The sequence below is a fragment of the Leuresthes tenuis genome, unplaced genomic scaffold (assembly GCF_036924035.1).
Source record: "Leuresthes tenuis unplaced genomic scaffold, fLeuTen1.0.hap1 SCAF_14, whole genome shotgun sequence".
NCBI classification, from domain to species: Eukaryota; Metazoa; Chordata; class Actinopteri; order Atheriniformes; family Atherinopsidae; genus Leuresthes; species Leuresthes tenuis.
Window position 1 is genome coordinate 21,331,762 of NW_027325368.1, and position 13,164 is coordinate 21,344,925.

Sequence of the window (13,164 nt, forward strand, 5' to 3'; positions counted from 1 at the left end):
ACGTTTTAGTCCATTAGCTTCTCATTCTCATTATGCTATCAATTCTGTCATATCCACAGCAGTGACAACCTGGGCTATTGTTTGCAATCATAGACGCTGAACTTCCAAGAGGTCATTATTCATTTCTGGCATTCGTCTCAGCTCCGGAAGAGAAAGCCATAAATTATTTCTCTCAAACAAAATCCCTGTGCCAAAGCTAGGTGTCAATCACGCCAGAGTCACTCCTGGCCCCTTCACGTCAGTTCCATCACGTCCGGCCCGGCGAATCATTTATCAGTGCGCGCTCGTCCGTTTGGACGGGTACCCTCTGTTATTACCCTCACGTCCAGGGCTCCAGGCTGAATTACAAATGCAGTCAGTGAAGTGCCAGGAAGCTGAAAGGGCTGAGCCAGGGTAACGAGCTCTGGGGTGCGTAATTAATTCCTCCATTTCCCTCGCTGGTTCTGTTGGAGGGAGGGAGGTGGCGCTGATCAGAGCGGGATCAGGCCGGAGGAAAGTGGGCGACAGGCCGAGGCTACCGCAGGGAGAATTAAGTCAAAATGTTGAAGAGAAAAAAAGGGATGTACGAACGGAGAGGAGAAAGAGAAGAGAAAAGAGGAGAAGAGCTGATGGGAACGTCTTGTCCAGTCTGGCAGAGTTGTTCTTCTTGAGATGGGTATTCCGCTGGGGTCGGCTATTCTGTCAGCGAGCCTGTGGTTCTGAGTGACACTTCAAACTAATAAAAACGACACACTGTGGTGGTGCATTTTTCAGAAGAATCATAAAGCAGACTCGTCCAGAGGGAAGATGTACGAGTCAGTATTTTCTAAAACGACGTTATTCAAACCTTCAACAAATAAACTGTATGAAAGCAATGTATGAGCCAGCAGATGTTTACAAGGTCAGTCAGTGGAGAAGCGCAACACCCCTGGATGGCACGTCACCCCAACAAATGTAAGCGCTCACATTACCAGAACTGAACTGGAAGGGAAAAGCCCATTTGATACTGTGAAACAACACAATCCACAATTTTCTTTTCATTGCCCTCTAAGTCCTCACGTTTTAAAGGACCCCCCCCCCCCCCACACACACACACACACACACACAAAAAAAAAGTCATGAGACACATGGGACAATGTGGCGTGAACGTGGCAACCACCATCGCTATTTCTGCCATTCCTTTTGCCGTAGTCTCCCTGACCCTGTCTCTGCCTGCCCGGGAGGTAAGACCTGGTACCGTTGACCATAACCCAAACAGACAGCCCCATTTATACAGTCAGGTGTCATGACAAGGGATAAACATCCGACAGCTTCAGGCCTCTTGAGGCACAGTCTGCATCAGTAGCCGAGGCTATAATCCTCCTCATCCTCACCATCACCTTCATGATCATCACTATCGTCAGGAGTAGCGATAGAGGTGTTGGCAGAAGCTCTTAAGTGCCTGCTGGGAAACGAACAAGCACTGACTCAGACTGGATAGAACTCAAGGGCTCCGCCGCTTGCTTTGCCAGGCTGTATTCACTCAAGTCTCTGATTTAATCGAGTAAAAAAAAATAATAATAAAATAAAAGAAACATTTGCCAAAAACAATGCTGGAGAAGGAGGAGGAAGTAAAAGGGCTATAAAAAAACTGTCCAGAGGGGAGTGAGATGGCTATGGCAAGTACGCAGCAGGAATGACAAAAGTGTGGCTGTCATCAGGAGGGATGAGAAACAGAACCCTCTCAAACGAGGCGAGGCAGCAGGCTGCCTCTTGCGCCAGCAAGGAAGAAGGTGCACGGAGACCACGAACACAATTATCTTCATGCCAGCTTTGTTGTTTGTCAGAAATGGCATGCATTTAAAGACTTGGGAGGGTACTGATTATATGACACCCTGAGAGCCTTCGGGTGGACAAGAGGCAGCCAGCCGGGAGTCATTACCCAAGCCAAATAGACTTCTCATTTGTTTTCCCGTCAGGATAAAGCATCAGCAGGAATAAACAATTGCTGCGAGATACTCAATCCCCAGCCGTGCGCACTCCCGCGGTGGGTGTTTTTGACTTTTGAAGATCCAATTACTAAGTCCTCGCATCAAATCATGGCAAATAACACCTCACATACAAGGTGTCTGAGATTCCAAAGAGGATTGTCGGAGCCTCGTTATGACTGTGTTCAAATACGATCAGGCGTCTGGAGGCAAAATCGTATATGACCACCTGACAGATGGCATCATGTGGGCAGAGGGGTTATTTTATGACGGTGTGAAAATCATAGTCTTGGCACCTCTCAATAACGCCAGCTGGTCTTTTTCGTCGCATTCAGTCAAATTTAGGGTAGACAGAAAAAGAAAGGGAATCTTGCCCTTAGTGTACAGCTTTGTGAGGTTATTCTGAAAGCTGGTAGAGATAATAGCAGCCAAACTGAAAATACCTGTTGACAACCTGTAATCTCCATGCCAGACATGGGCGACTGTCAACTCCAGCACCACACACCATCTGCTGGGTGAAAGCCAAGGTCACAAACACACACACACATGCGCAGCAGGTTGAGTCCAAATATAGAAATTGAAAAATAAATAAATTCTTCAATACATGACTAGACGAGCCAAAAGGGCAGACAGGAACATGCACATTAGCAACGGAGGTTTATGGAACTAAAGCTGTGAACAAAATCAGTCACCTTGAAGGAGCTGTTAAGTGATTCGGCATGCCTTGGGTGATCTGGGTCATAAACTGTGACTTCTCAACACTTCCACGAAGACAAAGCTTTGACATACCTGTTCCAGGCGGATGAGGCGCAACAGCTGTCGGTAAACTAACATCATCACAGTAAGTATTGTTTTGTTTTTGTTTTTTTTTTTGTTTTTACACATTCAGAAGATGTCAATTACTGTATTTTTTTTGGAGAAACTTTGCTGTGAAAGGACTTGTTTTTTCTCTCTTGAAGATGATCGCACCCAGAAAAAAACGCTGGGTACGAAGAAGAAGGCGCATAAGGGTAAAACCGTTTAAACAAAGGGACTCCCCAGCTGTTTCCGATCTGAACAGGCAAAGTTAGAAATAAACTTATATGACCGACCCCAAATAGGTCCCATGACAGAGACAACAGTCACTGGTCAAATAAAAATTCATCTACTGCCATTCTTTAATGACACCCCTTGGATACATTAAATGTTCTGCTTCAGATAAGCCTTTGTAATAATGCACCAAACCAGGCTGGGATGCTCTGACAAAAAAAATGGATCTAAACTTCTTTTTTTTCCTTCTATTGCTTCATCTAAACGTTGACAGCTGCGAAAAGCTCCTCAAACAGGAAAAAAAAAGCTGGAGAATACGATTGAATGATCGTCTTTCGTGAAGCCTGCGTCTCAAAGCGTAAATGGAAAAGTAGAGCTGCGGTTAACCGAGGCAACGTGACACTGCGAGAAAGGCTTAAAAGAATACACACGTTTTTCAAACGAACCCTTGTGTCAGTCGGTCGATCGATCGGTGGATTGAACCATTCCAGAGTATTACGTTGTTCTATATGTAGAACAACTGCTGCATTAACTTCCCCAGTTAAATCCCCATTATGCTTTTGCCTTAACAGTCTCTCATCAAGCAATTATGGGCAAATATTGCTTCCTCTAAAAGATTATTGGGTTTTTTTTTGTATGTTTCTTTCAAATCGAGAAAAGCTCTCTCTGACTAATGCAATAACAATGCTGTAAGTTGGATTTTTAATGGGGCTGGCGAACCTTATCTTTATCCACTCTTCAGAGGATCATATTCAATCCATCTCTTAACTCTTTAAGCCAGCAATAGAGGACATTTAAGGGACTATTTCCCTCATGAGCTTTAATGCTTTTATATACAACTGCACTAGTTTAGCATATCTCCATAGGCTCAGTCACTCTGTCAGTATCTGCTTCAATTGATGTTGCGGTTGCCATCACTTCATTTACCAAGAGCAGCATCCCAGACGAGAGCAGCTCATTTCCATTTATTGAAATCCCATTTCTATTCCATCTGCCAACTAGTCACCTGTGAAACTAGTTTTTAACCATGGTTTGAGTGTGCAGTGGCTTCGGCCCTCCGTCCCACCCCCCCATCCCCTTTATTAGTGTTTATTCCAAACCATAAAAACCACTGGAGGGGCACGCACTGCCAGCGCAGGTCGTTACATTGTAAAACACCATGGCAGGGTGGCACACAGCACTGCACATTCTGAAGCTAAGTGTGTCAGGGAGGAATTAAAGAATAAATTCTCCCATCCAATTAAAAGACGCGTTTGTGCAACGCGAGCGGAGGAAGGAAACATTATCAATGAGGGGAAGAAAAACACACTGTTACAACTCAGGGGGCGCAATTACTGAGGCTGGTGGTGTGCAATTAAATTGTGCTATTTAGACAGAGCTACTCCCTGCTAATACATGCAGAACATATAGAAGAGACAAAAAGAGTCTTTGGATGTACCTCCCAATCCCAACAGCTGGCGGAACAGATGATGGAAATGTAAATACAAGCAGCGGTGAAACATTAAAAGAAAGATGAGGCACTAATACACTGACAGAGGGAGTAAACCGTCAGAGATTCAACTCGCATCTTGCGACCCAAAGGTGGAATCAGCACTCACACAAACGGCACACTCTTGAAAAAAAGATGACAGGTTTTATTGAGGAAGAGGATTTAATATCCAAGGGTATGATCCAAATTAAATGTATGTAGGGCAAGAACCACATTACACCCGCTCTGTATGTTTGAGTCATCGAACACCTCTGAAACCTCCAATCAAACTCTGTGCAGGGTGAGTGGAGCTCACTGGCTTTGTTAAACATGCACAATATAAAGCTTCACGCTCGCAAAAAGTAACGGAAGTGATGCAACTGGACGTTGATGGTCAGATGAGTCCTTTTTATTGTGTGTCAACCAAAATTACATTTCAACTTCTTAAACACTGAATACTAGAAAAAAAAAAAAAAGAAAAAAAAAAAAACCTCCTACCCCCACCCCACCTTTCAACTATGCCTGACCCTTGTACTGCTGGTGCAGCATGAGAACGTCTTCCTGAGAGACCCTGGTCCAGCCCTCGCTGTGGACGTGGTACAGGTTGACCTGCCCTCCGCTGTACGCGTCGCGGAAGGTCGCTTGGTAGATGGCGCGACGGCCCAGCTCGCAGGCCTCCTCCACGGTCAGCTCCTGCCGCAGGCCGCTGTCCATCACGCCGTAGGCGTACATGGAGCCGGAGCCCACCGCAAACAGGTCGCCACACACCCGGTTCCCCTCAGAGTCAACATAGTACAAACCTAAAGAGAGGGGACAAAAGATAGGTCAGGAGGCAGGAGAAAACCGTGGAAGGGAAGCGGTTGGTCTCCTGATTCAGGTGTTGCGCTTTGGCATGAAAACCGAGATGGTGCACCACTTTCCTCACAAACCGAACGAACACAATCCTGTAATCGCACACACGCAGCGTGTCCTCCAGAGAGAGAATGAAAGCAGCTGCAACCTCTCCGAGTGAAGTAAGGCTGGCAGATATTAACAGCTGCATCCTCTTCGAGTAAAATGAAGCCGGCCTCGGAACCTGCTGACGAGGCCCGGCCCACAACACTGTCTGCCCAGGGGCCCTTCTCTGGCTCTTATTGATCCCCGCAAACAGGCCAAAAATTAACTATCGACCCACAATCCGAGCCGTCCAGGTAACAGCATCTCACCAGGGAGGATTAAAATTATGAAAAATGAATAAATAAAAACAGCTTCCTGTGGATATCAGACGGCTAGAGCATATTTATAGCCTTCTACACACCCAAACTCTTCGACGCAGACTTTGCCTTCACCTTTACACATTAGAATGTCACATGGAGTATGACTCCACGTCAAACTGACCCAGCATGTAATCATATGAGCAATGCAGACCCACAATGCACTGCTGGACATGTGAGCGACAGTTTGCTCCACGCACACACTTCACGGACACATGCGCAACAGTTTGTTCTGCACCGTGACACACTCGCCAGGGCCGACTCCGGCGTGACGTGGAAGGAGTGACTCGCACCAGCCTGCGATCTCGCCCACAGCCAGCCTGCAGACGGTAAAGAGACAGCCTGTGAAAAGGCATGTTTTTCAAACCGCTTTCACAAAGCAAAACCTGTGAAAATGATTCTCGCGGTGCATAGAAATTTGCCAAATATCCAACACCATCGCTCAGTTCCCACATTAAAAAGCACTTCAGAATGCCCTCAGATTGCACATCCTCGCCTGCGGATTGTCAGTTTAACTAGTGACAGTCTATTAGGGATAGAAAGCCACTTGCTTTTCTGAGGGAGGAGAAAAAAGAAGAAAAAAAAACCCTTACCATGGATTTCAGCTGGCAAATTGCAGCTTCCTGAGCTTGTCGTTTGCTTGCCACGATAATCATCCAGTGCCTGCCTATGTACAGGGGTAATTTGCCATTCCAAGACCTGCCTGTTCCTCTTGAGAACTGTGAGGGACTTGATAAGAACATAATAGGCGGGGAGAAAGATTTGTAAAGGCAGCCTCTTGTGTTGAGTAGCACAGTTGACGGAGGTGGTTGAGGACTCTTTAAGGAGGTCCAAGTATAGAAGCAGAGCAGCACCCAAAAAAATAAATAAATAAAACACACTCCCCACATCCACTCCTTTCCAGACACACCTGGGGTCTTTGTAGAACTTAATGCGATGCCGCTGAACGGTCTAACCCTGACGCAGCAGTGATGTGTGCTCAGGAAGCAAGAAGAAAGGGGCGAATTCATGAGCCACACATAAGCGTGGGAGCGGGGGGGGGGGGGGCATGTTGTCCGGATGGTGGAGCGCTGCAGCAGAGCAGGCCAGGAGATGCTTACACTTCATCAATCACCCGACAGGTGCTTAAGGAGCCTTCTTTAAGCAGCAGCCTGTGCAGCTGGCTGCAATAACAGCGTTTAGACGTAGGTGAGGGGAATGGGTGGCTGGCATCAAATGGATCAGCGTCTGTCATCTGTCCTCCCTACTAGAATTCACAACTGGCTCAAGAGTAAAAATAGAGCAGCAGTTGTACAAAGGGGGGGGGGGCTATTACATCACCCTCTGGGGAGTGGCTGTAAAACCAGCTGCCACATGGGTCTTCTGACAAGGCTTTGTATCATACGCTACTCTCCCTTTTGTGATGAGGTCTGCATCCTATTTAAAACGCATACGACCCCCAATTACAAAGCCCATCTTGTCCTTGGAAGGAGCTCCAGCTTGTGCCGTATACTGCAGTCACTTTTCAGTCGAAAATCAAAGCTGCTACTCAGCTATTAAGCACCAACTGTGCACAGATTACAAGTGTCATAACATGTGACGGCACTGCACAGATCCACATTCAAGCTCCTCAGCATCGTTTTTATTCCATCTATTCCGCATGCATCTTAAGATACTTTGTCTGGGGAATAAGTGCTCTTGACATGATTGTAGATAGCTAATGAGCTTTCTGACTAATCGCGATTGATTTAATTTACATGACATTTACCTCTTCATTCAATCATCAGCGTGGTGAGAGCCAGGGAATATCCCCCACCTACCGGGCCTATACAGGGATCATTATTTTCCCAATTGATTGCCTGGGATTTAACACGTGTCGTGTGCATATGCCGGCCCACCGGCGGGCGTCATTGTTCAAACAGACCTCTCTGCTTCCCAGACAAAGTTGGCATCGATCTCAGTGGACGTACGGCCATTATGCAAGAGACCCAATTGTCCAGGGCCGGGACCCGACGTCTATCATCGTGCCGAGCTTTCACTGGCCCGCAGTCCCAGCCTCATCGATTTCCTATTACTGTGTCGGCCTCTTTAAGCACACCTGCCTTGATGTACAGCCTCACACTGAGTCACCAAGAAGCAGCGGTTCAACATATGAACATGGCAAGGCAAAAGACACGCTGCAGGGCCATCTAGTGGTTAACTACATGAACTACAGTTCTTTTTTCTCAATATCCCCGTTCACAATAAATATGAATACTCACAGTTGACGGGAAAGGCCGTACAAGACTTGTATCAACAAACAAGTTAAGTTCAATTTGAGCCCTGTTCAATCAAAGTCCGCTGTATGATAATGCAAATAATGAATACTATTGAAAAAATAGCTTAAAACTTGATTATCTGTCAAGAAGAGATGATTGGCAATCAAAACCGACGTGTCACTGGGAAATTAACGTGTCAACATGACAGTCTTCTTCTACAGGAGAGTGGATACCACACGCCAAGAGTGGGAAAAGGATGTGTGATGAGTGCATTTCAAAAATGTCACTCGATACCCAAATCGTGGAGCATTTTAAGACATTTAATGATTTGGAATTTCAAAAACACACTGAAATGTTATGAATTTAACTGTAATAATCTATTCAAATTCAAGAGGCTCCCAAATACAGGGTCTCTGCAGGTTTCAACAAGTCAAATTTAAGACTTTTTAAGACCATAATGAATACCATTTAAGACCCATTTCGCAACCATACTGGCAAAAAAGTACAAAAGGCATGAAGGGCCAAGTTATGGCCCGGAATTACTTGCAAAGTATAAGATTTTGTTTAACAGCTCTTTCACATTGGAATACAAAATGCTTAATCTACCTAAAAACATCAGAAGCCTCTCTACCGAAGCCTCAAAAATCAAAATAATTAAAAGCAAGACTGAAGTTTATGCATTTGTTTTAAATAAAAGTAACGTTAATACTGTAAGACCTTTCAAAATCGTATTTAAGACGTTTTATGAAATTTTAAGATAATTTTAGACATTTTAAGGCCTTAAATTCAAATGATTGGATTTTAGACTTTTTAATATCCCTCAGATACCCTGTAAATAATAATAATATGCAACAGTTTGCTTAGAATAATGGCCCTTTTCCACTCGGTTTAGGTCGTTTTCCGTTACAGTTGAGTACCAGCTCAATGAGGGTGGGGTCGTTATAGCAAGTCCTGTGACATCATTTGTATGCAACACAAACACAACCCAACAATGGAGGACATCGAGGCGATGGCATACCTGACGCTCGGTCGATGACTTTCTGTCAGACTCAACGTCCTCGTTGACAATCACAGAAAAAATTAAATCGAACGGTCTCTGTTGCCGTTTTTTTTTCTCTAAAAATGGCAGGGTTCTTGTGAAGCAGTCGCTTTCATGACGTACCTCAGAATGCAGCCTGTAGACGTCGCCTCGACTCAGCTCACTTAAAACCCCAGCCAAGTAAGTGCTAAAGGTGCATTTGGTACCAGGTGGTGCTACCTCATGGAAAACCCTTAAAACCAAGGCGAGACGAGCTGAATAACCTATCAGCCTATGGTTCTAAAGCTGAAGATTTAACTTGAAATAAAAAAAGAAAACTTAATCGATAGCCAAGAAAATGCACATTTTTCTTTGTTTGATTGTTCTGTTCTATAATCTGATCTCGTAATTCTAACTGAGGAAATATGACACGTATACTTTGGCAAAAAAAAAAAATTAAAAAGTACTTTTTTAAGTAACTGGGTTGAGATGGCTCCTTATGACTGATTTTAAATCGCACAAATGTTTTTGAATGACTGTCAGGAGCCAGATGTGCCTGTGAAATGCAGCTGTTGCAGTTACCTGGGCCCCTCTTGTCCCAGCCACACACCATGGTTCCCATGCTGAGTCCCATGCCCTTATACTGGTAAACCATGTTGGCGAGCAGCTTGGAGGCGGCCGCCACGGAGATGCGTTCTTTGTTGCGAAGCTCATAGATGCGGCACTGGCGGGCCAGCAGGCGCTCCCAGAAGCTGCAGTCAGCGGCTCCTCCGGCCATGGTACCGAGCAGGTATGGGTTGATCTCGATCACCTTCTTCACCGTCTGCGAAGCGATGTAGGAGCCCGCCGTGGCCCGAGAGTCCACTGCAACAATAACTCCATGCTGGAACTGAGAGAGGCAACATTCGGGGGAGGAAGTCGTTAGTGAGGAAAGTTACACAGGAAGATGCAACACAGAAGTCTCTGATGGTCGTCTGCGTTTCCAAGTTTCCCACCAAAATTCAATGCTTACCATACAAACCTACAGAGGGAAATATGACTTGCAAAACACCCTTTACAGCCGACTGTACAGACTGCAAACAGTCCCACTGCGCATGAATCAGGAAAGTAACCGTGAAGTGTGTGTTCTATGAGTATGTGTGTAGCTCGTTTAAGGAGACACTGTGCAAGGAGACTGTTATCCACAGACTTTTCATTTATTAGAAGGAAAAAAAAAAAAAAAAAAGAGACAACTGCACTTTTTGTTTAATCCAACTGTTTTTCTTCAAAACATTGGCGCTCATTCTCTGTCTGAGGAGAAGTGACTATTCACTCCTCCATTCCAGTGAAAAGCATTAACATTACAAAACAACACATACCCAAATTGTCGTAGAAATTAAAGTCTTATAAAAAACAGACAATTAAACTTTTGATACATTTTGGTGCCTGGGATCTGCCCCCTTACAGACTAGACACAACCCCACCAGAGACTGAGCGGTTTAACTAACACACATGTCCATTCACAATGCAGACGTGTCCCTACCTCTGGTCAACAGATTCAACATCAAATGATCTTCATCAATTCTGTCCTATTCTGTCCTAACATTTGCATAATCTTGTGTGAGCTTTCCTAACATAATTCCCAGTCATACACAAGAGTGGGATACTTCCTTTGATGGTTTGTTTTGCCACAACAGTTTTACACATGAGGACTCCATACAAACAGGATATACTGTATGTAGCTCCCCTTTGTCTCTTAAAAGTGGAATGTTACACATTTTTCCGAAACTGTTACGTTAACATCAACTCTTCATAAAACATGAATTTCGACATAATTTTGTCTTCCAACAATGACATTTACAGAGCCACAGAACGGAATTCAGAGTTTAAAGGAATGACAATTACTCAAAACACAATGGTTTAACCGCGTGAAGATGTGATACTTGTTGAATTAACTGTATTGAAAATGTCTAGAGATTGTTCTTCTTTCTACCATAGATGTGGTAAGAATGCGTCAACTATAAGGAATCTAAATCGGATGGGTGAAATGTAACAGACGAAGCCTTCTAAATGTCTGAGTTGCTGCCATGAGAAAGCAGATTGTAGCCCCGCTAGCATGCTAACGCTCGAGAAGCTATTTTATGTAAACTGTCGAGTATTATTTGGAAAGAATACATACTTTGTCAACGGTCTATTTTCAACGGCTTTAACGAGTCTTTTCGACACCAGCCGCCTAAAAGAGGCGAAACGTTAACTTACTTTAAACGCTAAGGTGGTTGTTCCATGCAGAAACTCTATTTTCCTCTCAACGCCGTCCTCGTCTCCAGCAACAAGCGGGTTTTTAACAGAAAAACTGAGGCTTTCCCCCGGCGTACACTCCGATTCCAGACCATTCTGTCCGGATCCACAACCAAAAGCCAAGGGCTGGCGATAATCAGACGAAAAATCCGAACATTCGCTGCTCAATAGATTAGCAAGGGCCATCTTTCAAAGTGTCCGATGAACAAGCAAGTTCCGCTGTGGAAGAAAATGCACACTTATGCGTCATGGACCCTTTATTAAACAGCGCCCCCTGTGGCTGTGGGGGACTGATGAGCGGGTAACAAAAATCAGAAGAGCGTAAATATTGACCGAAACAAAGTGGCTGAACAGTAACACAACAAAAAAAAATTTTAATGGATAAAAATCGTTTTATGCAGTTTACCCTGGTTATGTACATTAGTGATGAACTAGCAAAACTTAATGGACTTTAAATGTGGTCAGACCTAAGATTATGTTTCTATTAGCTTCATTTGCCTCTATAATCTCCGACCTCTTCCGTCACACACACGTAAATGCGTGTTCACCATTTAGCAGCTTTCAGTTTTGACACTCTTTTTCTTTCCTCTTGCATCCTCACCCCTCCTCTTCATGTCTCTGTAATATTCTTCTTTCAGGTCCTCCCTCTGTCTTTGCCTCCATCCCTGGGCTGTGACGTGGAAAAGGTCCACATTGTTTCCCGAGTAGGCATCCCTGTGAGTGGCTCTGAACACTGCTTCTCTTGCCAGGGAGATGGCTTGCTCCTTACTCAAGTTCCACCTCAGGTCCACATCCAGGACTCCGTAAGCATAAGGAGAACCTGAGCCCACGGAGATAACCTCTCCCTGCAGTCGGGCTCCATCGCTGCACACATAAAGAAGTTTTGGGCCACTGTTAGGGGATGGCAAAGATGTTTTTGAAGGAACATCTTGGTTACTAACAAGAGCTGAGGCGCTATCATCAGTCAAGTGTGAAGCGTCTTCCAAATTCTTGGCACCCTCTTCCTTGTCCCAGCCACACAAGGTGAGAGCCACGCACACATCAGTGCCTTTAAAGGGATGCAGCATGAATGAGAGAAGCTTGGCAGAGCCACATATTGAGAGGCGACGCCTATGCCGCAGTTGGTAAAGTCTGATTTCTCTGATCAGAATGCGCTCCCACAGCATGCAGTCCGCACCGCTACCTGAGGAGGTGACCACTAAATGGGAGTGAATAGGGGTAATCTTATTAACTTCTGGACAGGCAACAAGCCCCCCGGCACTGGCACGTGTGTCTGCCGCTGCAATTACCCCACCTTGGAAGATGAAACCCAGGGTTGTCGTGCCATGGGACAGAGGGAAAGGTCTGCGTACTCTCATAGAGTGGTTTTGCGTTCTGACCGAAGACGTGGATCTGTTAATGAAAGGGGCGGCCTGAGGTACAGACGGTATGAAAAAGTGAAGTGGAACCCCACAGCTTTTTTCCAATGTTTTCTGTTTTCTACATTTCAGATAGTTATAGCCAGCCATATGAACAGATGCAGGATCCTCCAGAGCTGAAAATGGGAAACAGTCGTGCACAGATGTGTCTTTGAAGTTACAAATATCCTCCAAAGCCATGATGGGGTTCAAAAAGTTACAGGTAGATTCCTTGATCCCAAAATCTGCACAAGTGTTCCGTTAAACGGCAGGTAAAAAGTAATCCTCAAACGCACAGCAAACAGAGTCCATACATTTTAAAGTCAATCACACACATCCACAAACTTAATACCCACAGCTTTCTCCTGCAGCTCATAATTTCTCATCTGCTTTGTGCTCTGGGCGTCTACCCTTTTATAGCTCTGGCAAATATGACAGCTTGCACAAATGTGCACATGCACAAACATATCCAAGAGCATTTGGGTTTGTATAAGAGATATTGTAACCTAAATGCTGTGAATCTGATATGCAGTGAAGCC

General features: G+C 44.9%; 2 protein-coding genes across 2 annotated transcripts; both read right to left on the minus strand.

Annotated features, from left to right (window-relative positions):
- Positions 1-4,596: 4,596 nt before the first annotated feature.
- psmb5 (proteasome 20S subunit beta 5) lies at positions 4,597-11,455 on the minus strand. The gene is made up of 3 exons (XM_072363794.1): positions 11,190-11,455; positions 9,534-9,840; positions 4,597-5,243 (listed from the first exon to the last, which is right to left on the minus strand). The coding sequence occupies exons 1-3, from the start codon at positions 11,412-11,414 to the stop codon at positions 4,960-4,962; spliced, it is 816 nt and encodes a 271-aa protein (XP_072219895.1). The 5' UTR covers positions 11,415-11,455; the 3' UTR covers positions 4,597-4,959.
- Positions 11,456-11,551: 96 nt separating this feature from the next.
- On the minus strand, positions 11,552-12,985 carry psmb11a (proteasome 20S subunit beta 11a). The gene has a single exon (XM_072363793.1). It carries the CDS (start codon positions 12,824-12,826, stop codon positions 11,780-11,782), a length of 1,047 nt encoding a protein of 348 aa, XP_072219894.1. The 5' UTR covers positions 12,827-12,985; the 3' UTR covers positions 11,552-11,779.
- Positions 12,986-13,164: the final 179 nt, after the last annotated feature.